The 22,551-nt window shown below is 46.2% G+C and overlaps 1 protein-coding gene across 2 annotated transcripts; it reads left to right on the forward strand.

Moving 5' to 3' along the window:
- The first annotated feature begins 65 nt into the window (after positions 1-65).
- Positions 66-22,324, forward strand: DNAAF1 (dynein axonemal assembly factor 1). Of its 2 annotated transcripts, XM_053609659.1 has the most exons (12): positions 66-325; positions 2,627-2,759; positions 3,402-3,493; positions 4,384-4,605; positions 4,741-4,907; positions 9,545-9,666; positions 12,599-12,765; positions 13,955-14,230; positions 18,019-18,134; positions 19,717-19,773; positions 20,875-21,235; positions 21,998-22,324. In XM_053609659.1, the coding sequence occupies exons 1-12, from the start codon at positions 202-204 to the stop codon at positions 22,012-22,014; spliced, it is 1,854 nt and encodes a 617-aa protein (XP_053465634.1). In that variant the 5' UTR covers positions 66-201; the 3' UTR covers positions 22,015-22,324. The 2 variants fall into 2 exon arrangements, with proteins under 2 accessions (XP_053465634.1, XP_053465644.1); XM_053609669.1 differs by lacking the exons at positions 66-325; positions 2,627-2,759 and adding an exon at positions 3,088-3,279.
- The last annotated feature ends 227 nt before the right edge of the window (positions 22,325-22,551 follow it).

Here is a 22,551-nt window from a genome sequence, read left to right on the forward strand (position 1 = left end):
TTCCGGGCGTGCCGGCCGGCGCCGAGTGCGCGTGCGTGGCGGTTGCTGTGGCGACCGGAAAAGCGTTGAGCTGCCGAGGACCTGGGCACCGGGGCCGGCGGCGAGACAAAGCCAGGGCTTCTCTAACCGGTCTGGGGGCCGTAGCCACAGCGGAACGGGGCTCCCCACTGCGGCGGGGTATTCGGCGTTGCAGGAATAAACATGCACCCGGAGCCCTCGGAGCCCGCGGCGGAGTCAGCCGCGGAGCCGAACTGCCAGCAGGAGCCAGGCGTGGAGGAGTCCGCGGGTGACCACGGGAACGCTGGCCAAGGGGGCCGCAAGGAAGGTGCCGACCGCCCCTCGGGAGTGAGGGGGGCGATGGGCGGACCCGGCTGGGGCCCCCAGCCTCCTCCCAACACCACATACCTGCTCTTCACGAACAGACAATAACCATAACAGTAGCAACCAGCACTAAGTAAACGATGATGTGCGGGGCGCTCACGGCGTCTCAGCCAAACGCCTGCGCTCTGCAGTTGGCGCTGCTCCCCTGGTCTCCTACGGATGAGCGCCCGGAAACTGAAAGGGGTTCTAAAACTGGCGCTAAACAGATTATCCTCAGCTAGTCGGTGGCAGAACACAGGCGCGGGGCGGGAGAGTCTTGACAAGGGAGCCCAAGCTCTAGTCCAACACAGCATTCTCCCCAGTCCCAACTTTTAAGTTTTGAATGTGTCCATTTATTGCTATCACATGTCAGATCAAGGCTTTCTCCGCATCCAGACTGCATGCTACGATTGAATTTGAAGCGTCTAGTCCAGTGCCTGACATATGGTAGAGAAACTGAATGAAGAGTTAGTGGTTCTGGGATCAGTGTGTGACCACCCTCCACCCTCCCCCCCCTCCCCCCCGGCCAAAGGAATCCGGGAATGGCTTTGAAAGATGGGCTTCAGCTTCTGCTCCCAGTAGTCTTGGGCCCCGAAAGGGAAACATTTTAATGGTTAGGAAGAGAAACCAATTGATTTGTGCTTCACGTTTTGAATCTAGTCAGCAAATATATCTTGAGCGTCAGCTGTCCAGGCAAACCCTGTATGGTATTGCTCAGTGGAAAGACCTTGGCCTTGGAGCCACTGACATTGTGTTCAGACTGTAGCTGATGTTTGATGGCTGTTGACGCAGAGTTTAACCTTTCTGAGCTTTAGTCTACTCATCTGTAAGCAAGGATAATTATACAGGAACGTACAGAGATAAAGTTTCCAGCATATACTGGGCCATTAACAAATGGTAGCTCTTGTTATTAGCATAATCAATTACATACAGTATATTGAGTACCTATTCTTTATTTATCCCACAAACATTTATCTGGTGCCTCTGGCTGGGCTTTCCATGCAGTGAGAACTTAATGAGTTCATGAAGACACACAGAGGGTAGCCACCAACAGCCCTTGATATTAAGTGCATTCAAACTGGTCAATTTTGATTGACCTTTAAAACATTAAGTAGATTTGAATGTGCTCATTTTCTTTCTTTTTTTTTTTTTTTTTTGTAGAGACAGAGTCTCACTTTATGGCCCTCGGTAGAGTGCCGTGGCCTCACACAGCTCACAGCAACCTCCAACTCCTGGGCTTAAGCGATTCTCTTGCCTCAGCCTCCCGAGTAGGAATGTGCTCATTTTCTTTTTGTCAAAGATTCCCCCACTATTTTTGTTTCTTTTCATGTGGTTTTTCTTTTGGGAATTTTTTTTTAAAGATGGAAGAATAGAGAATATTATAATGAATACTCACATGTTGCCACCAAGAACAGAAAATCATCAGCATTTATATTTACTTGCAGTCCTTTTTAATTAAAGAAATAAAACATTTCACATAAATTTGATATCCTTTTGTCCCTGCCCCCAATTCTAACTCATTCCTTTTCTCTATTGTTCAGAATTTTGTATGGATTCTCCCAATCACTTCTCTCTATATTGTTCCTTTAAACAAAACATAGTGTTGTTAGTTTATATGAATGGTAGGTAGCCTGTGCCTGTTAAGAAACTTGCTTTGTAGCCAGGCGTTGTGGCAGGTGCCTGTAGTCCCAGCTGCTCGGGAGGCTGAGGCAAGAGAATCACTTAAGCCCAGGAGTTGGAGGTTGCTGTGAGCTGTGTGAGGCCACGGCACTCTACCGAGGGCCATAAAGTGAGACTCTGTCTCTACAAAAAAAAAAAAAAAAAGAAAGAAACTTGCTTTGGTCACTCCATATATTTTGCTGAGAATAATTCATATTGATATAGGTAGTTGTAGTACATTTTTTTTAGTACATTCTTTTTAAAGGTAGAAGAGTCGAGTTATGTAACCAGTCCCTACTGATGATATTTGCAAGTGTTAACAGTACTTGGTTTTTGCAACCAATGCAGAAATGAATACCTTTGTACACATTTTGTTGTTAACTTTACAAGACCTTTTATAGACTCTACCTAGAAGTGAAATTTAGGTAGTCTTCGATAATGCTTTAAAAAGTTATGCATTTAAAAAAAATTTTTTTTTAAAGCTATGCATTTAAGGAGTACTGGTATTCCATTTTAGAAGTGGATGATTACTAACCTAGCAGAAATTGAGGGATTTTTTTTTGTACCTTTCTTGATCTCTATTGCCCTGATCTCTTTTATTTTACAGAAATTAATGATCCTAAGGAAACATGTGTGGGTCTTTCTGATACCTACCAAACCCAGAAGAAACAGAGTGGAGATAGTGGGCCAGACAGTCACATAGCACCCCCAAGAGAAGACAGAGGAGATCAGGGACCCAGGTATGTGGGCATGCTGCCAATTAGCGCACATTGATGGAACCGTGTAAATGGTGCGTCACCCCCTATGCAGACAAGAAACTGAGGCACATGGAGCTTGACAGCCTGCCCAGTGTCTGTGAATAATTAAGTAGTGAAGTCAGGTTGGTGCTGCCTCTGTGGCACAACTAACCACACACTATTAAACTTTAATTCAGCCTGGGAGAGAGGGAACAGCAGTGGTTCCTAATGACACTGTTAAAAGTATTTTTATTACAACGTACATCACGATTTTTAAGAATCGGAAAGTAGCTACTCGGGAGGCTGAGGCAAGAGAATCGCGTAAGCCCAGAGTTAGAGGTTGCTGTGAGCCGTGTGACGCCACGGCAGTCTACCCGAGGGCGGTACAGTGAGACTCTGTCTCTACAAAAAAAAAAAAAAGAATCGGAAAGTAATGACATTGGATGAAGCCTTGAAATCCATACCACAAAAAAAAAAAAAAAAAGAAAAGAAAAGAAGAAAGAATAAAAAGAACTTAAAATAGGTACCAGGCTTATAGGGTGTTGTAGAATTTGGGGCAGGAATGGATGTGGTAAAGAACTTTCAGAATGCATTTCATAGCTGCCAAATTGAAATCAATTTTGTTCGTATTTTCCATTTTAACAGAATGACTAAAAGTTTCCTGCAAAAACTCTGCAAGCAGCACAAGCTGTATATTACCCCAGCGTTGAATGATACACTGTATCTCCACTACAAAGGTAAGGACCTGCTGGAGGAGCAGAAGGACTGTCTAGTGGCATAAAAAATTATCTGCAGGAATCATCTTTAGTTCTCAGGTTATATCTAAATAGGAATTTCAGAGTTTAGTGGAGATTTATGGGGAAAGCAGTAATATTTCTTTGAAGAAAAAGTCTTGCTTGAGTAGAGTTCATACAGGAGCCACTGACTATATGAATACATAGGAACCACATTGGTATCTTTTCATTGAAGTTTTCTAACTTTTAATGTTTCAAACCAGAAAGTTGATTTATAAGTGCTCTGGGCTTATGAGAATTGAAGACTGGCATAGAAAACAAAGGATGAGGCTGGGCATGGTGGCTCACACCTGTGATCCCAGTACCCTGGGAGGCCAAGGCGGTAGATTGCTCGAGCTCAGGAGCTAGAGACCAGCCTGAGCAAGAGTGAGACCTTGTCTCTACTAAAAATAGAAAAACCAGACAGGTGTTGTGGTGGGCACTTGTAGTCCCAGCTATTTGGGAGGCTGAGACAAGAGGATTGCTCAAGGCCCAGAGTTGGATGTTGCTGTGAGCTATGATGACGCTATGGGATGCCACCCAGGCTAACAGTGAAAGACTCTATCTCAAAAAGAAAAAAAGAGAGAAAGAAAATGCCTTTCAGAATGGAGAGGTGTGAACAGGGCTCGGGGACTGGGGTCCAGGATCACAAGTAGATTTGAGTTCAGCTTCATAGACACGGCTATTCCTAGCAATGAAACAGGGAGGTGAGTGCTCCCAGTCTTGTGCTGAGTTTGGGAGGGCCAGCATGCTCTCAGTCATTTGATTGTTCATTTATTTATTCAGAGCCTTCTGTGTGCCCCTACCCGCTATGTGTGTGGGAGCTTAACTAACACACCCATCCTTCTCCCTAGGTTTCGATCGCATTGAGAACTTGGAAGAGTATACAGGACTGCGCTGTCTGTGGTTGGAGTGCAACGGGATACAGAGAATCGAGAACCTGGAGGCCCAAACCGAACTGCGGTGCCTCTTTTTGCAAGTGAACTTGCTTCGTAAAATTGAGAACCTAGAACCTCTGCAGAAACTGGATGCTCTTAACCTCAGCAACAATTACATCAGGACTATTGAAAACCTCTGTAAGCATTTCCAGCAAGCCAGCTTTCTATATGTTCATTCATCACTTTCCCAGGGGGAGGCTCTAAAATTTTACATTACAGGTGAAAAGCGTTCGCATGCCTTTATCATTTCCTCCTGCCCACCTCACCTTCCAGCCTGCCTCCCGGTGCTGAACACCCTGCAGATTGCCCACAATCACCTAGAGACCATGGAGGACATCCAGCATCTGAAGGAGTGCCAGAGGCTCTGCGTCCTTGACCTTTCCCACAATAAGCTGAGCGATCCGGAGATCCTGACTGTTCTGGAGAGCATGCCGGATCTGGTAAAAACAAAACAAAACAAAAGCACTGTAGAAAACAGCTCCTATTATTTTATGTTCGTTAAATAGCTAGTCCTTTTCTTCTTTTTCCTCCTTCCTGCCTTCCTTTCTTCCTTCTTTTCACACTTTTTCTTCTTTGTGATTTTAGCTGGACTATCTTAAATGCCAAATATCATATTATTTCACCCACAGAGATTTCACTGTGTAGATCTGACAGGTAAGGACTCTTGACCATAAACACAATACTACTATTCTATGAAAATTATTATAACGGCTACATTTAACACCCAGTTCCTGATCAATTTCCTTATTTGTCTCAAAAATATGTTTGACAGTTGGATTGTTCAAATCCAAACCAGATTCAGATGTCGTATTTGGATTTTTTTGTCCCTTAAATCTCTTTTGGTCTGTAACAGTTGCCCTTCCTTGTTTTTCCCTAACCCTATTTATTTTTCAAAAATATCAAGTCCTTTGTTTAGTGGGTTCCCACATCCTGGATTTGGCAGATTTTGGTCTCGTGGTGTCATTGAGCACGTTCTGCGGTCCCCGGTATTTCTGGTAAAATGGTAGTGGAGCCAAAGGCTTGATTGGATCCAGGTTTTGTAGTTACTTTAAGGCATGTGGTGTCCTTCCATGATATCACGCTGGCAGGGAGCAGAGGGGCATATAACGTCTGCTCACCTCTCTTTTTGTCATTTTATTTTATTTTATTTATTTTTTTGAGACAGTCTCACTTTCTTGTCCTCGCTAGACTGCCGTGGGATCACAGTTCACAGCAATCTCAAACTCTTGGGCTCAAGCCATCCTCTTGCTCAGCATCCGGAGTAGCTGGGACTACAGGCTCCTGCCACAATGCCTGGCTAGTTTTAGAGACGAGGTCTCACTCTTGCTCAGGCTGGTCTCTAACTGCTGAACTCAAGCAATCCTCCTACCTCAGACTTCCAAAGTGCTGGGATTACTGGAGTGAGCCACAGCACCTGGCCCTTTTTGTCATTTTAAACTGATTAGTGGGCTCAGATGCTGTCAGCCTGACCCAGCCATTATGAAGTTCCCCGTCTATCCTCCTCATAAGCACATGTTTTAACACCAGTGATGAGTGTTGCCTAAGTGCATTATTTCATTAGTAGTCACACCACGATCATTCTCCAATTCTCTTATTCCTTTTGCATATATTAGCTAGAATGCTTGTACAAAGGGCTTTCACTCGTCAGCTAGTGGTTCATACAGAAAAGGCCAGAACAAAGGTTTGGCTCTTTCATTTATCAATTTTCAGTAAAATGAGTTGAGACCCTACCAGCCTCTAATGGTGACAATGAATTTTCAGTATCGTTATAAAGACAGTATTTGGTATGACTTAACCCTTGCTGTCATTTTAATTTTTGATGTTCAAATGTTCCTGTCCTTTGGACTTTTGAACCCTGCAAGCTGGGTTCCTGCATCCTTTGGACTCAGCTCTAGAAGCCTTTGATGGCTTCCTTGCTTTTTAGTGTGCATGTATTGTCATGTCTGCTAGGAAAAAATATTAAAAGTAATACACAAAACCCTTGAGTTCACTAAATACTGCTTAGGGTTATGGAGAAAGAAGGAAAAAGTGAGTCAATTGAAAGAAAGAAAAATGATAAGCAAATCATAGTCCAGGAACAATCTGTAGCATGGACCATTAAGAAGGACTAGTTTAGAATTGCCAGTGCATGGGCTAGGCTTATGCCTGTAATCTCAGCACTCTGGAAGACCGAGGCGGGTGGATCACTTGACCAGCCTGAGCAAGAGCAAGATTCCGTCTCTAAAAAGTATCCAGGGGTTGTGGTGAGCACCTGTAGTCCCTGCTACTTGGGAAGCTGAAGCAAGAGGATTGCTTGAGCCCAAGAGTTTGAGGTTGCTGTGAGCTATGATGTCACAGCACTCAACCCCAGGGCCGGGCAACTGAGAGAGACTCGGTCTCCAAAAAAAAAAAAATTGCCAGTACGTGGTGAGAATATCAAGTTGAATTTTTGCTTGGGCGGCATCATAAGCTCTGCAGATTGTGCAAACTGGTGGATGTGAACATGTCGATTTTCTCATGGTTCTGGAGGCTAGAACCCCAAGATCCAGGTGTCAATAGGGTTGGTTTGTCCTGAGGCCTCTTGCCAGGGCTTGTAGGTGGCCATACTGTTTCTGTCCTCGCATGGTTGTCCCTCTGTGCTGCATTTTGACTACGTCCTAATCCTTAACCAGTTGGATAGGGTTCGGGTACATCCTAATGAACTCACTCTAACTTAATCACCTCTTAAGGGTCTGATCTCTAAATACAGTCACACTCTGAGGTCTTGGTGGTTAGGACTTTAATGTAAGAATTTTGAATATGAGGACAATTAATGACAATGAAGGTTATTGGAGGGGAGGAAAAGCAGAAAGAGGAATGGAGGGAGGGGGGTGGGGCCTTGGTGTGTGTCACACTTTATGGGGGCAAGACATGATTGCAAGAGGGACTTTGCCTAACAATTGTAATCAGTGTAACTGGCTTATTGTACCCTCAATGAATCCCCAACAATAAAAAAAAAAAAAAAGTAGTAAGAATTTTGAGGGGGAACCATTCAGCCCTTAGCAAAAGCAGTTGTCTTACAGTTGTTTTGTGATTGCTTTAAAGTCTCCACACACCGTGTACACCCTTATTGACTGCCCCAGGGCATATTTCTCCCACCACCCCTCCCCTGCAGGATAGGTCACTTGAAAATAAAGCAAGAATGGTGGAGATTGTGTGAGAATTAAGTTTGGGGAAAGCTAAACTAACTCGTTTAAAATATATTTGTTGGCTCAGCCTGTAGCTACATGCATCTGAGCTACAGATGCGGGTTCGAATCCAACCCGGGCCCACTAAACAACAACGATGGCTGCGACCAAAAAATAGCCGGGCGTTGTGGCAGGTGCCTGTAGTCCCAGCTACTTGGGAGGCAGAGGCAGGAGAATCACTTAAGCCCAGGAGTTGGAGGTTGCTGTGAGCTGTGATGCCACAGCACTCTACCCAGGGCGACAGCTTGAGGCTCTGTCTCAAAAATATAAAAAATAATAAATAAATAAATAAATAAAACATATTTGTATTCTCTAATAACAAAAAACAAGTTTTATTTTATTTATTTTATTATTATTATTTTTAGAGACAGAGACTCACTTTGTCGTCCTCAGTAGAGTGCTATGGCATCACAGCTCACAGCAACCTCCAGCTCTTGGGCTTAGGCGATTTTCTCGCCTCAGCCTCCCGAGTAGCTGGGACTATAAGTGCCCGCCACAAAACCTGGCTATTTTTTTGTTGCAATTTGGCTGGGGCCAGGTTCAAACCTGCCACCCTCGGTATATGGAGCCAGCACCCTACTCACTGAGCCACAGGTGCCGCCCTATTTTATTATTTTTTTTGAGACAGAGTGCCATGGTGTCATCATAACTCTCAGAAACCTTAAATTGTTGGGCTCGAGTGATCCTCCTGCCACAGCCTCAGGAGTAGCTCGGACTATAAGTGCCCACTATACTGCCCTAATTTTTTTTTTCTAGGCTGGTCTAAAACTCCTGAGCTCAGGCAGTCCACCTGCCTCAGCCTCTCAGAGTGCTAGGATTACAGGTATGAGCCACTACACCCAGCACAAAACCTACTTTAGATATGAACAATATTTAATCAGTTTAGACAAAGTGATTTTTAAATGGTTCTCCACATGTTGCCTTAAATTATTCACCTTCGAATTTCTTAAGGCAAGAGAGGAGGCAATAGGATTTTTTTTTTTTTTTTTTGTAGAAACAGAGTCTCACTTTACCGCCTTCAGTAGAGTGCCATGATGTCACAGGACTCACAGCAACCTCTAGCTCTTGGGCTTCAGTGATTCTCCTGCCTCAGCCTCCCGAGCAGCTGGGATTACAGGCGCCCGCCACAACGCCCGGCTATTTTTTGGTTGCAGTTCAGCCAGGGCTGGGTTTGAACCCACCACCCTCAGTACTGACTGAGCCACATGTGCCAACCGAGGCAATAAGATTTAAAAATGAGGGCTGGTGACAGCTCGGGCACGGCTTCCTCTTTCCTGGCCCCACCTGACTTCTAGGAGATCTGTGACACCCTGGCCCCCACCTCCCCACACAAGGGCCCTCCCCACTGGCAGAACTCTGGGTCGATGTGCGGTCACTGTCTGTCCTTTCCCTTAGTCACCATTCATCTCATCTGCCCAGCAGCTGTGTCTGTTTTATTAAAATGGGTCCTGGCTCTGAAGGAAAGAAAATGATCAATTAGACTGAGATTAATTTCTGTAAAAGAGATGGGGTAGCAAAACTAATACAATCAACCGCACTTGGGAAAGGCCTCCGGAAATGTTTTCCAATATTGTTCTGGAAGGACAAGGAGATCTCAGATCTAAAGTTCAAGAGGGCCGTTCAATCATCTGGACAGTTCCGTTATCACAAGAGCAATGAGAGCCTTCTGATTTCTTTGCTCAGGTCACAAGAACATGATATCAGCACTTCTGTTCTGTTCAAGAAAATCAATTTGGGGAAGATTTATTCTATTTTTCTGGAATGATATGTTTCCCAATTAAAAAAATAATAATTCATCTTCATGCACAGCACATTACAAGTTAATCACATCCTGTTTAGTAATCAGTTTGATCCTGCCTGTCTTCTTACAGCGTGTGCTGAATTTGATGGGAAACCCAGTCATCAGGAACATTCCGAATTACCGGAAAATAGTCACTGTCCGGCTAAAACATTTAACATACCTGGATGATAGACCGGTTTTCCCAAAGGACAGGTAAGAAGGGAAAAAAGCATTTTGATTGCACTTTAACATTTAATAGCTGAGCATGCTTAATATATGCATTAAACTTTAAAAATTTCTGATTTTTGAGCATTTTCACACATCACTATTCTTTGGAAATAGGTTTAATAACCACTTAATTGCCTATAGTAGGAACCTGAGCCCTTATTTGTAGTTTTTTTTTTGTGAGACAGAGTCTCACATGGCCCTTGGTAGAGTGCCATGGCATCACACAGCTCACAGCAACCTCCAACTCCTGGGCTGAAGCGATTCTCTTGCCTCAGCCTCCCGAGTAGCTGGGACTACAGGCGCCCGCCACAATGCCCAGCTATTTTTTGGTTTGCAGTTCAGCTGGGGCCGGTTTTGAACCCGCCACTCTCGGTATATGGGGCCGGCGCCGTACCGACTGAGCCACAGGCGCCGCCCTGTTTGTAGGTTTTTATATTCCTCTGATAGATATATATGTAAAACCTTTGACCTCACTCATGAGTTCCTAGGGAAAGAATTCTCTATGTAGTATCACTGGATTAGAGAATATGGTTTGCAACTTTGAAGCTCTTATCAATGTTTTTAGAAAGTTTGAACTAATTTATAACCTCACCAGACATAGCCTTGTAAAGAAATCTTTGCCAAGTTAGTTGATGGGTGAAGATGGCATCTCATTGCATTAAATTTACACTTTTAGATAACTGATGAGGTTGGTCATTTTTTCCATTCCTTAGGGCCATATATCTTTCCTCCTTTGTGAATATTCCATGCATGGCTGCTGCTTCTGTGTTGCTTTTTGAAGTGCTTTTCTTATCGTTTTGTAAGAGTTTAAAAATTATATATACATATTAGGAACTTTGTACTCTGGACTGCTATATTTATTTTCACTACCTTTATCTTTGCTTTTAATTTTACTTGTAATTTAGGTTAATTTAGTAATTCTAACTTAGAATATAACCTCAGAAATGCAGATGGCTTGATGAGAAGAGCAATCTGAATTTTGCATTATATAGCATTTAAAAAGAAATGTAGCTTGTAATACATGTTTGAAAATTGACCAATTTAAATCAGACAAACAAATTATTTCTAATAGAGCCTCCACTCCAGCCGGGTAAGAAAACCCAAAGGCCTTGGGGAGGTTCCGTAGAAGCTGAATTGGCTCCCCAAGTCTGGCCTGGAGGTGGTGGAACAGCGACAGGAGCTGCATGGGGGCCTGATATCCAAGCCCAGCTCTGCACCCACGAGCTGTGTTACTGGGGTGAGCTCACTCGCCTCCCTGGGCTTCACCTTCCTTGTCTGAAAAGTGCAGATAACACCAGTAATACCGCAAGGGCCTGGAGAGTAACTCTGAGTTAACATAGAGGACTGAGCAGGTGCTGGGCTCCTAGCAGGAGTGAACCAATGGGAACCGCTGCCTCGCCCAGGCAGTGCTGAGGAGCAGAGAGTCTAAACATGGTGGGAGCACGTGGCGTTGCCAGGGTTCTGGATTTTAGCCATTCACATTGAGGCCTAACATCATCATTTTAATTTGCACTGCCCTGCTGACGTATGATGCAGAGCATCCTTTCTCATGCTTATTTGCCATCTCTGTGTGTTTTTTGGTGAGGTGTCCAGATCTTTTGCCCAGTTTTCTTATCGTGTTGTTTGTTTCCTCATCTTTGAGTTTTTTTTTTTTATTAAATCATAACTGTGTACATTGATATGATCATGGGGCATCATTCACTAGCTTTACAGACCGTTTACCAAGTTTCACATATACCCTTGTAAGATGCATCGCTGGTGTAATCCCACCAATCCCCTTCCCTCTACCCACCTCCCCCCTCCCTCCCCTCCCTTTCCCCCTCCCCCCTATTCTTAGGTTGTAACTGGGTTATAGCTTTCATGTGAAAACCCTAAATTAGTTTCATAGTAGGGCTGAGTACATTGGGTACTTTTTCTTCCATTCCTGAGATACTTTACTAAGAAGAATATGTTCCAGCTCCATCCATGTAAACATGAAAGAGGTAAAGTCTCCATCTTTCTTTAAGGCTGCATAATATTCCATGGTGTACATGTACCACAATTTATTAATCCATTCGTGGATCGATGGGCACTTGGGCTTCTTCCATGACTTAGCAATTATGAATTGAGCTGCAATAAACATTCTGGTACAAATATCTTTGTTATGATGTGCTTTTTGGTCTTCTGGGTATATGCCCAGTAGAGGGATTACAGGATTGAATGGCAGATCTATTTTTAGATCTCTAAGTGTTCTCCATATCTCCTTCCAAAAGGAATGTATTAATTTGCATTCCCCCCAGCAGTGCAAAAGTGTTCCCTTTTCTCCACATCCGCGCCAACATCTCTGGTCTTGGGATTTTGTGATATAGGCTAGTCTCACTGGAGTTAGATGGTATCTCAAACTCATCTTTGAGTTTTAATACTTCTTTGTATGTTTTGAACACAAGCCCTTTGTCAATTGGAAAATATTTTCTCCCAGTCTGTGGCTTGTCTTTTCATTCTTTAACCTTTGCTCATTTTTAAATCGTACTGTCTTTTTATTAATGACTTGTAAGAATTGTATTTTCTACATATGACCCGTATCAGATATACGATTTGCAAATATTGTCTCACATATTATGGGTTGTCTTTTTACTTTATTGATGGTATTTTTAGCAGCACAAGAATTTTAAATTTTGGTGGAGTCCAATTTCTCTATTTTTTTTCTTGTCACTCGTGCTTTTGTTACCATGTCTAAGAAGGCTTTGCCATCCATTGTACTTTAAATATGAAAATGTACATGAGTTGATTTTCATCCTCAAAGCTACCCGTGTGATGTGCCCTTTGTTTTGATTTCAAAGAAAATGAACATGTTTGGTCAGATGGCAAATGTTTGGAATTTACTTTTCACTTGTAAAAATACACACCTCCTGTTTTTGTTTCTTTATTTATTAAACAGAGCTTGTGCAGAGGCCTGGGCCAGGGGAGGGCACGCAGCTGAGAAGGAAGAGAGACGGCAGTGGGAGAGCCGAGAGCAGAAGAAGATTGCAGACAGCATCAAAGCCTTGGCCTTGATCAAACGGCGGGCAGAAGAGAGAAAAAGATGGCAGGAGAGTCAGGAGGGAGGTGCGAGCCCTCTGCAAGGACACAGCCCAGGTCCCTTTAGATGAGGCTGGTCTGGGCAAGAGGGTTAAGAGGGAAGTGTGAGCCCTGTGCAAGGACACAGCCCAGGTTCCTTTAGCTTAGGCTGATCCAGGCTGTCACACTCACAGTTTGTCCTCTTGGGGATTTTTTTTTTTTTTTTTTTTGAGACAGAGTCTTACTTTGTCACCCCCGGTAAAGTGCCATGGTGTCACTGCTCACAGCAACCTTAGTTAATTGCAGACACTATTGTCATTTATCCCTAAACACTTTAGTGTGTATTTCTTTTTCTTTCTTTTTTTGAGACAGAGCCTTAAGCTGTCACCTTGTAGAGTGCTGTGGCATTATAGCTCACAGCAACCTCAAACTCCTGGGCTCAAGCGATTCTCTTGCCTCAGCCTCCCAAGTAGCTGGGACTACAGGCGTCCATCACACTACAGGCGTCCATCACAACGCCTGGCTACCTTTTTAGAGATGGGGTCTCATTCTTGCTCAGGCTAGTTTTGAACCTGTGAGCTCAGGAGATCCACCCACCGTGGCCTCCCAGAGTGCTAGGATTAAAGGCATGAGCCACCATGCTGGGCCTTCTGCCTCCTATTTTGAATTAACATACTGCATGTTTTCATAAAATAGACATTTTTTATAATATATATTTTTTCTTTTGAGATTTTTTAGATTTTTAAAAAAGCTGAAAGAATAATACAATGAATAGCTGTCTTGTGTCCATTTAGATTCAGTGCTTTTTAATACTTTACCACACAATTGCTCTACACACACACACACACACACACACACACACTCACACTCACTGTTCTCCGGAACCATTTGAAAGTGAAGGCAGACACGGAGGCCCCTCAGCCCCACATGCCTCAGAACTTCCTGAGTTATGTTTCCTGAGAACTTCCTGAGTTATGTTTTCTTAATGACTGTGTCCTTCCTATTCCGTTAAATGGATGTGCTCGTTGGTCCCTTCTGTGGACAATCTTTGCCCTTTACTATTGATCACAGGCAGCACTTTCCTGAGTGTCCCTCGAGGGTGCTTCTTTAACCACACCCCTAATCCTTTCTCCAGTCTGATTCTCAAGTTGTGTGTTTGTCCCTGATGGGTGCACAGACACCCTCGCTCTCCCCAGATGCTTCTAAGCTCATTCACCTTTGGATTTCCCTTGTTTAGGGGAGATGCCACTGCCAAACAACGGGGAAAATGTGCTTGCCAGTGTGGACGGCCAGAAAGAGCCTCCTGGGGATGGAGAAACGAGGCTGAAAATGGAGCTGTTTGTTAAGGAAAGCTTTGAGACTAAGGATGAGCTATTCCCTGAAATGCCCTGCCAAGAAGAGGGGCTGCCCCCAGAGGTTAACAGGGAGACTGAAAATCAAGAGCCAGAGGGGACTCTTGCTGCCAAGGCCCCGCCACCACCGCCACTGGCACCCTTGGGAGCTGCCAAGGAAGGTAATGCAGGTGCTGTGAGCATGGGGCGCCCCTCTCCCAGGGCACCCAGCCGCTGAGGCCTGGGTCTAAGTTTCATGTCTTCCTTGTTGGCGTTTCTAGAAGACAAAGTCCACGGGTGGACTCCTTATCTAGAACAGTGCTGCCCAATAGGGTTAGAAAAAGAGCCATTAAAAATAGTTTAATAACTATTACTCATTAAAAAAAGAGCAACCTCATTAAAAAAAAGTAAAAGGAAACAAAACTATTAACAATATATTTAGCCCAGTACACAGAAAATATAATCATTTCAATGTGGAATCAACATAAAAATTTTGAACATTTTACTTTTTTTTGTACTGGCTTCAAAACCCCGTGTGTATTTGATATGTACAGTGCGTCTCCCCTTGAACACTGAGTTTTCAGTGCTCAAAGGGAAATGGAGTCCTGAAAAAAACAAGCAAGTTGTTCCATTCTGCTTCAATTTTAAAATTTTAAATTCATTAAAAATAAAAACAGTTAAATAAAAACAATTCATTTTGGCCACATTTTGAGGGTTCAGTAGCCGCACGTGGCTGTGGCTGCGTGGTTAATGATGCTGATGTAGAAAAAAGGATATCCCCAGCAGATTCCAGCCACATTACAGATCAGCCCAGATTCCCCAGAACACCATTACTACAGGCAGTCCCTGGGTTAGGAACAAGGCAGGCTCTGTAGGTTTGTTCTTAAGTGGAATTATATGTAAGTTAGAACAGAATAGGTAATTTTAGATTAATTACTTGTAATAGCTCTCGTCCATAAGTGCGAGTTGTCAGTCGAATGTTTGTAACTGAGGTCTGTTTGGAGAGTTTAGTTCGTCCAGCCCAGAACACAGGCCCCTACTCTGTGGGAGAGACCCAAGGTGACACTGGGCTTCACAGCACGAAGGAGACCAGCCACAGAGCAAGGGCCATCCGCCAGAGTGCCAGGGCTGGGTGAGTGAGTATCTTCCCCACCAGTGACTTAGACCATTTTCAATCAATGATTAACCCAACTGAGCCCCACTTAAATTTCCTGCTTCAAAACCGGACTAACCCAGCCCCAAATATTTAGTGCTCTTTTATTTATTACTCACATCCTTTATTTTGTTCAGTAATATTTGAAACATCCCCTCTAGCCTAGGGTCTTTTATAAAAGGTAGGTGGGAAATAAAAACACAGACCTGGAAGGGGTGTCGGGTGACCTTGCGTGGTGCTGACATCCTGACCCCACATCGGGGGTGCAGCAACAGCGGTTTGTCCAGTACTGGGACCCGGAGCCTCCCAAAGTCCTGAGCCAGTGAGGCAAGAGGCAGAGGAAGAGGAGGAGGGGGGAACAGCCGTGGAGGAACAAGCAGACAAGTGGGCACCAACTCACCACACAGAGAACGCTGCTCTCTGCTCGGGGAGGCCGTGGGGACCTGCTCCCCCCTCGCTGGGGCTCTGCTCCCACCGTCGCAGGGGTTCATCACAGCTCTTCTCCTGACTGTGACGTGAGTCTGGGGCCCAAGTGTCTTTCTGGGAAGTGTGACCTATTTTGATTTTTCCTTATGAAACTCTGAAGCGCTGCCTTCTAGAGCTCATGGTTCCGTTTTGCTGGCTGGGATCATCAAAACTCTGTAGCCTGACCATTGCTTGGCTTCTGGAAGACAGTTTTTACCAAACCAGGGCCATGTTTACCCGAAAGCTTTCCACAGAGAGGGACGATGAAGGCTTTCTTACTTGAAGGGTGCAGCGTTTCTGTTGTAAGCATGTGTGGGGCCGGTGTTATTCACTTGACTGAGGACCCAGATGTCGTCACACGTGGATTTGGCGAAGATCATGGTACAAGATTTTCCCCTCTCCTCTAAGTTTGTTCCTTGGAACCCACACCTAGCCTGGCAGCCATCTGCACAAGCCTTGGCTGTGCTGAACAGACGCGGGGCAAGGCTGGGGGCTGGAGGGGAGGTGCGAGTTGCTGCATGTTGATCCAGCACACTAAGTACCACGTGAGGCCAGAGTGTCACAGCCTTCCCAGTGGCCCTAGCAGGTGATGCCATCACCATCACCCCATTCTGTGGAGCTGAAAACTGAGGCTAAGTGAGGTGAAGAAACATGCTCCGGATTGCAGAGGAAATAAATGAACCTAGGAGTGACCCAAGTTCGGCTGGTTCCCCCAGCTCCCCTGCCACCTTCCCTTCTTTACTTCCCTCCCACAGCCTCTCCTCCCCAGCATCTAGGGCAAGGAGATCCTTCCTCCAGCCTCCCCAGCTCCGAAATGCCTCAGCCTTGGGAAAGGCAAATCTAGGTAGAAAGCCATCAGTTTACAACATCACTTTTCCATTCACTTTTCCTCCTGCATGGACCAGTCCTTCCTCCCGAATGACCAGGCCTTAGTGGGGATGAAGAAGGTGGGGAGAACACAGCCTGACAAACCGTGCAGGATCCATACAGATGCTCACTGGGGCCTTGCCATGAAGTCAGGAGTCCAGTGGAGGCTGCCTGCAGGTGGAGCAGACTCGGATCGGAATACCCACCCCCACCCAACTCTGATGCTTAGACATCAGGGCAGAAGAGGAACCTTATCTGAGTGCACCCAGGTTGGAAATGCTATGTGGCATTTTCTATCTCTTTAATTATACCTCATCCTAGAAGAGCTTCAGCTTCTATCAAGCAGTCCCCACAACAGTCTGCAGAATGCACAGTGTGGTTTCTAGATGGAGTCCCAAGGTCAAACCCAAGTCCAACTCCCTTCAGTAGCCAAGTGACCTCAGGCAAACCACAAAACCCCTCAGAGCCTGTCTATGCCTCTGTGACATGGAAACAGTTCCCAGGCAACTGAGCCAATAAAATCTGCAAAGCACCCAGTGATGGTAAATCACCTTCCCCACCTCACCCCTGCCCAGACAGATTGGTTTTGGCAAAGTGGAAATGAAAGACTTGACTGTTGCCATGACTTTGAGCTTCTTGGCTGGAAAAGCTGGAGATGGAAGGAAGAGCAGGTGTGAGAGGGAAGTTAGAGCCATTGCAACCAGGAAGTCGGAAGTTTGAGAAGCCACGGGATGTCCAAGCGGAGGAGACCAAAGACAGCCAGGACGCAGCGGGACAGTCAGGAGGGCCGGAGGTGGAGGTGGGCCCTGCCAGAGTCCTTGCTTCCTCGCCAAGTAGTGTCTGGATGTGGTTCTGAGTCTCGTGTGGACATACCGGACCTATGGATGATGAGAAGAGGTAGGCCACTAATGTCTAACAGAACACAGCCAGGAGACCACAGAGATACTGGAGCACAGGGCCCAAGGATACATACAGCTTTGGGGACCTTGATGAGTGGGAGGAAGAAGGGGTCCCGGGGTGATCCCATATTCCCCAGGCAACCTGGCAATTACGATGTTGCACAAGGGGTGAGTGCCCTGGCTGAGAGATGGGCAGCTAGGCTGGCGGTGGGTCCACCCCTCCCTGGCCTGGGCTGGGAAGCCAGCCCTGCTGCCTCCTAAGCCAGCCCTGGGCGCATCTTGCCTCAGCCGTGCTGCGGTTCCCAAGGTGCTGGCTGCGTCTGCTTCGCTCCCTACATGGCATTTTTCCCTCAACTGGATTCACCTCCGGTCGGTCGACAGACTAAAAGGGGGCAGTCTTTTCTTCTCTTTGTAGGTATAAGTCTGTGGGAAGCTGTGGATGCTGGAGGCTGCTTCTGTCACAGGCTGGCCTTTGGGACCAGGGAAGAGAAGGGATTTGGGCCTCTGTCTGCTTTTGGGATGCATCTTCACCTTGGGCTTGTGTTAAACTAACTCCAAGATGCATTAACTTTTTGTTGCCCCTTAGAATCAACTCTCCAGATGGTGGCCACTGAGGGTGCACCGGTTACTGAAGTCGGTGGAGCTAGGACTGAAGATTCAGAAGCCATTAAATCGGAGACAAAGGAGACACTCTTCATCGACGTATGTGAAATATTTACCCTTGGAGATAAGTATCAGCTTTATAGTCCGTAAAGCCAGTGGCCAGTTACAAACCATTGAAATCCTCACTACCCAAGGTGTGGTGCTTGGGCCAGTGGGTGGGCATCTTGGAGGAGCTGATTAGAAGTGCCGAATCTGGCTGCACCCAGACCCACTGACCAGAATCTGCAGGGATCTCCCCCACATTTGAGTTTGGGACACCCCAGTCCAAATGGCTCCTTTTGAACCGTGTCTACCTGACTCTTGATTTGTTTTGCCAAGGGAGTTACAATGCAAAGCAGTTCTGTCCAGCTTGCCTAAACACAAAATCGTGCAGTTATGTTGTCTCATCACAGCCTCTCAGTCCTCCTGAGACACTGCCCAGCAAGCAGCCCACACTGCCACTGGCCTGTTGGCTTGCCAAGATGTGACCATCCCCTCAGGCCTGTTCTGTGAATAATGTCATAGGTGTCACAGCGACACCTCACAGCCTGTCACTCCCTGAAGCTCTTCCTGTTTTGATGACATCTTAAATGCCTTAGCCCGCAAAGTGGCACCCTGGGAGTCCACACTTTGTCACAGCCACCGCAGGAACTGTAACTGGAAGGGGTAAGGGTGGGAGAGGCCTTCCCCTGACCTTTGAGGTCATGCTTAGTGGGCACCACTCTCTTGCCATGACATCACTCACCCTTGTTAAAGTTCTAATTTCACCCAACTCAGTAAGAGCTAAAGGGATCGCAGTCAACATTCACAGTGGGTTTCTAGTTTTTCAGACCTGTGTAAAAGAAACACATTCGATCTCTTTATCTCTGACATTTGGGAACTGGCTGCGTGCAGCACTACAACGTTAACAAATATTCACTGATTCTTGCTGTATGCATGACACTGTTGTAAGCACAAATTACATCGATTGATTTAACCCTTCCAAGAACTCCAAGAGGTAGGTACTATTATGTCCTAATTTTACAGATGGAGAAATTGAGAAACAGAGAGGGTAAGCAAGTTGCCAAAGTCACACAGCTAGGAATTGGAGGAGTGGGAATAACCTCCCAGGCAATGTGGCTCCCGAGTTCCCCCATCTGCCCTGGTGATGTCTGCCTCCCCCACGTGCTGACTGACTGATAACAAATATTAACACCCACACTACAAAACAAAAAAGTCCTATCATTTTGGGAGGGGTACAAATATGTCACTTTCATACCACACAGAGCCTTAGGACTGATTCGTTCAGAGGTACATTTGGTTTGGGTCCTATTAGTTTCTCCAAGATGAACTGGCTGTGTCTCTGACAAAGTGGAGAAGAGATGTGGACCTTCTTTAAACATGTCACACCTCACAAATTCTTACTTGCATTAGATCCAGGTAGTTAAGTGCCAGTGTTTGTGTTTGTGTGTGAATGGGGTTTCCTTTGGCAGGGGGACAAATGGAAAGGGAGGTCCTTGAGAGATTTGGATAATTAGTTATTTCTCTAACTTTGCTTGCATATAACTGAGGCTTAATTTACTGTCTGCCTGCATTTACCTTGCCTCCCAGAACGTCCAGTGTGTGACTCCCTGGTGACAGATGGCTCATTTGCTTTTTCCAGGACCTACCTGACCTGGAAGATGTTGACGCCAGTGAATCTTTGGAAAATCAAGATAAGGTTATCAGTACAGTTTCCCCACAGTCAACTTTCATTCTTGTCATTTCCTACAAAGCATCTCTCTTGAACTTGAAAGTAAAATGCCGTTTGTGATTAAAGTATCACATACCTCCACATTTTCACCTTGTGAAGGAAATGTAACTATTTGTTCTTACTTTTTTAAGGTTATATTTTATTTTTTTTAGAGATAAGAGTCTCACTCTGTCACCTAGGCTGAGGTATGATGGCGTGATCATAGTTCACCACACCCTTGAACTCCTGGGCTCAAGCAGTCCTCTTGCAGCTGATTTTTAAACTCTTTTCTAGAGATGGGATCTCACTAAGTTGCTCAGGCTGGTCTCTTACTCCTGGTCTCAAGTGATCCTCCTGCCTTGGCCTGCCAGAGTGCTGGGATTACAGGCATGAGCTACCACACCACTTGGGTTTTCCTGAAAACCTGTATTTTATTGCTGGTTTGTAATAACTGAGCGCTGTACATAGTTACCTAAATGCATTTTTCTGCCCTCATGAATGTCTGGTTGGATATAGCTACACATAAACAGAGGGAAAGGAAGAGAGGCGTGAGCATAGGCTGGACCGTGGGAAATGCTCCCAAATGACCTGATTGTCCCCTTCTGGCATTACTGAGAGCCCGCAGGTGTCAGGGTCGTGCCCTGAGGAACGGAGCATAAGGCACGATCTCTGTGCATGAGTTATCACAAAACAAAGGCAATAGACACATGGTTGCTGTGGGCGGACAGGTACCCAAGGCGCTAAGTCCTAGAGAGTTTGCCAACAAAGCTGGGGTCAGGGCTGCCAGCCAGAGGCTGAGGCTCTGAGGGGAGCCCTTTCGGGTACCAGCAGGGTGTCTGTCATCAATGGGCGGGAAGTGCAACGTGGACATGGCAGAGGGTTGGGAGGGAGCATGGACATCAGCTGCACAGCTCGGTGGACACGGCTGGCCATGGCTTGACTTTGAAAGGGTAGTCCTGTGTTCCCTCAGGCTTTTTTGTAGGTGGCAACAAAATGGTTTGTGATATTAGATAAAAAATCAGAATGCATCTGGTGGATTTTAGAGTGATTCATGAAAACAGAAATGTTGAAACACATCTCTTCTAATAGAAAATGTGCTTTCCGAAGATTGAGGCCATCTCGAGCTTGAGTGATGACAGTGACCCTGAATTGGACTACACGTCACTCCCCATGCTGGAAAACACATTCACCGACACCCTTTCAAATATATTCGCTATTTCTAGAGACACCTCAAAGGAGGCTCAGGTGCCCTTCACAGATATATTTAAAATAGAGGCAAAGAGGGATGTGGAAATTCAAAAACAAGACACCAAGTCTCCACAACCGCTGATTCAGGAGCTCAGTGATGAGAACCCCTCGGGCCAACCACTGACATCCTCCACCTGCTCCAGCGACGCTGCCTCACTCTCTTCCAGCGAGGACACTGGCCTCCTTGTAGCCTCTGCACCAGGTGAGATCACAGGGGCAGAAGGCTTAGTGGAGAAGCGAGCTGTTGACTCTTCAGCCTGGGGTGAGGCGGGGGGCGGGGGGCAGCTGGGCTGTGCCCTGAGCACCTCATGCTTAGAGCAGGCAGACCCTCTGTGGACCCCCTCCTGAGCACACAGCTCTGAAGCTGCCCCTTGCTGGCTGCCAGCTTGGGCTGAGAAGCTGTCAAGCTGCCCTTCTTGGGGGCTGAGTCTGGCTGTGTGCGACCACCTTAGCCCCTGTGTTTGGGCAGATCCTGGCAGTTCTGGTCCATGAGGCCTGGGAGGTTCAGGAACCTGTACTCCCACCCCTCACCATCATGGCCTTCGGCCTCTCTGGACGAAGGCCTGTGAAGGAGGGAGGAGACATCAACACGCTGGCTGGGGAGTGTGGGACCAGCAAGGGTCACACCAGATGACATGAAGGTCTGGGCCAGGGGAGCCCCACACAAGCCCTAGGTGCCTTTGTGGCAGGGGCAGCGTCCAGGGTCCTGGCTGGGAGACATGTAAAGGCATGGTGAGTGTAGGGGTCCTGGGGTAAGTGGTTATTCAGACTGAGAACAGGCACGTCGGGTGTTTTCTGTTCAGCCTGGGCCTTTGGAGGTTGTCCTGCGGATGCAGGGAGTAGAACCGGGCAGAATCCACTCTCCCTGGAACTGACAGGTTGGGTCTAGGTCTGCATGCAGGAAGCAACCAGAAGTGGCTGCACTGCCCCAGAACACTAACTGCCTCCTCTTTTCACTCTTTAGGAAACAGCACTGGATAGATGAAGTGCAGTCGGAGTTGCAGGCTGCAGAGCCCAGGGTGGGGCCAAGCTGAGGATATCGAGTTTGGCTTGGACTGAACCTCGAAGCAGCCCCTCTGACCCACCCCTTTGGCTGGGTCTCTTTCCTTCCCAAGTGCTGTGGTTACCGAAGAACACACTGGGGCCTTCACTGGGACACCTGCCTGAGCCGCCCTCCTGAGCCTGCACACGTGGGACCACCCTGCACTCCTCATCCTCCACACAGCCATTTCCCCTGGTTGTCTGCAGTATACAGAATATAATCACAAATATTTCTCTGGAGCACGATAAATGTTTTAGCATCCACATGAATCTGTGTGTTACTGGACTACCCAGTACTTGGCTGAGCTACACGTGTTTCTTTTCATCAGCTACCTGAGAAAAGACCATTTCTGTCTTAATGTGTGAGCAGAAATCTAGATGAGATTCTGGTCCCCGTAAAATTTTGAGTGGGCATTTTCTCCACAGGGGAGCAGCACCCTCCCCAGAGCTAGAGAAGTCAGAAGCGACTGGACGTGG

The sequence above is a fragment of the Nycticebus coucang genome, chromosome 2 (genome assembly GCF_027406575.1).
Source record: "Nycticebus coucang isolate mNycCou1 chromosome 2, mNycCou1.pri, whole genome shotgun sequence".
Classification (NCBI taxonomy): Eukaryota; Metazoa; Chordata; class Mammalia; order Primates; family Lorisidae; genus Nycticebus; species Nycticebus coucang.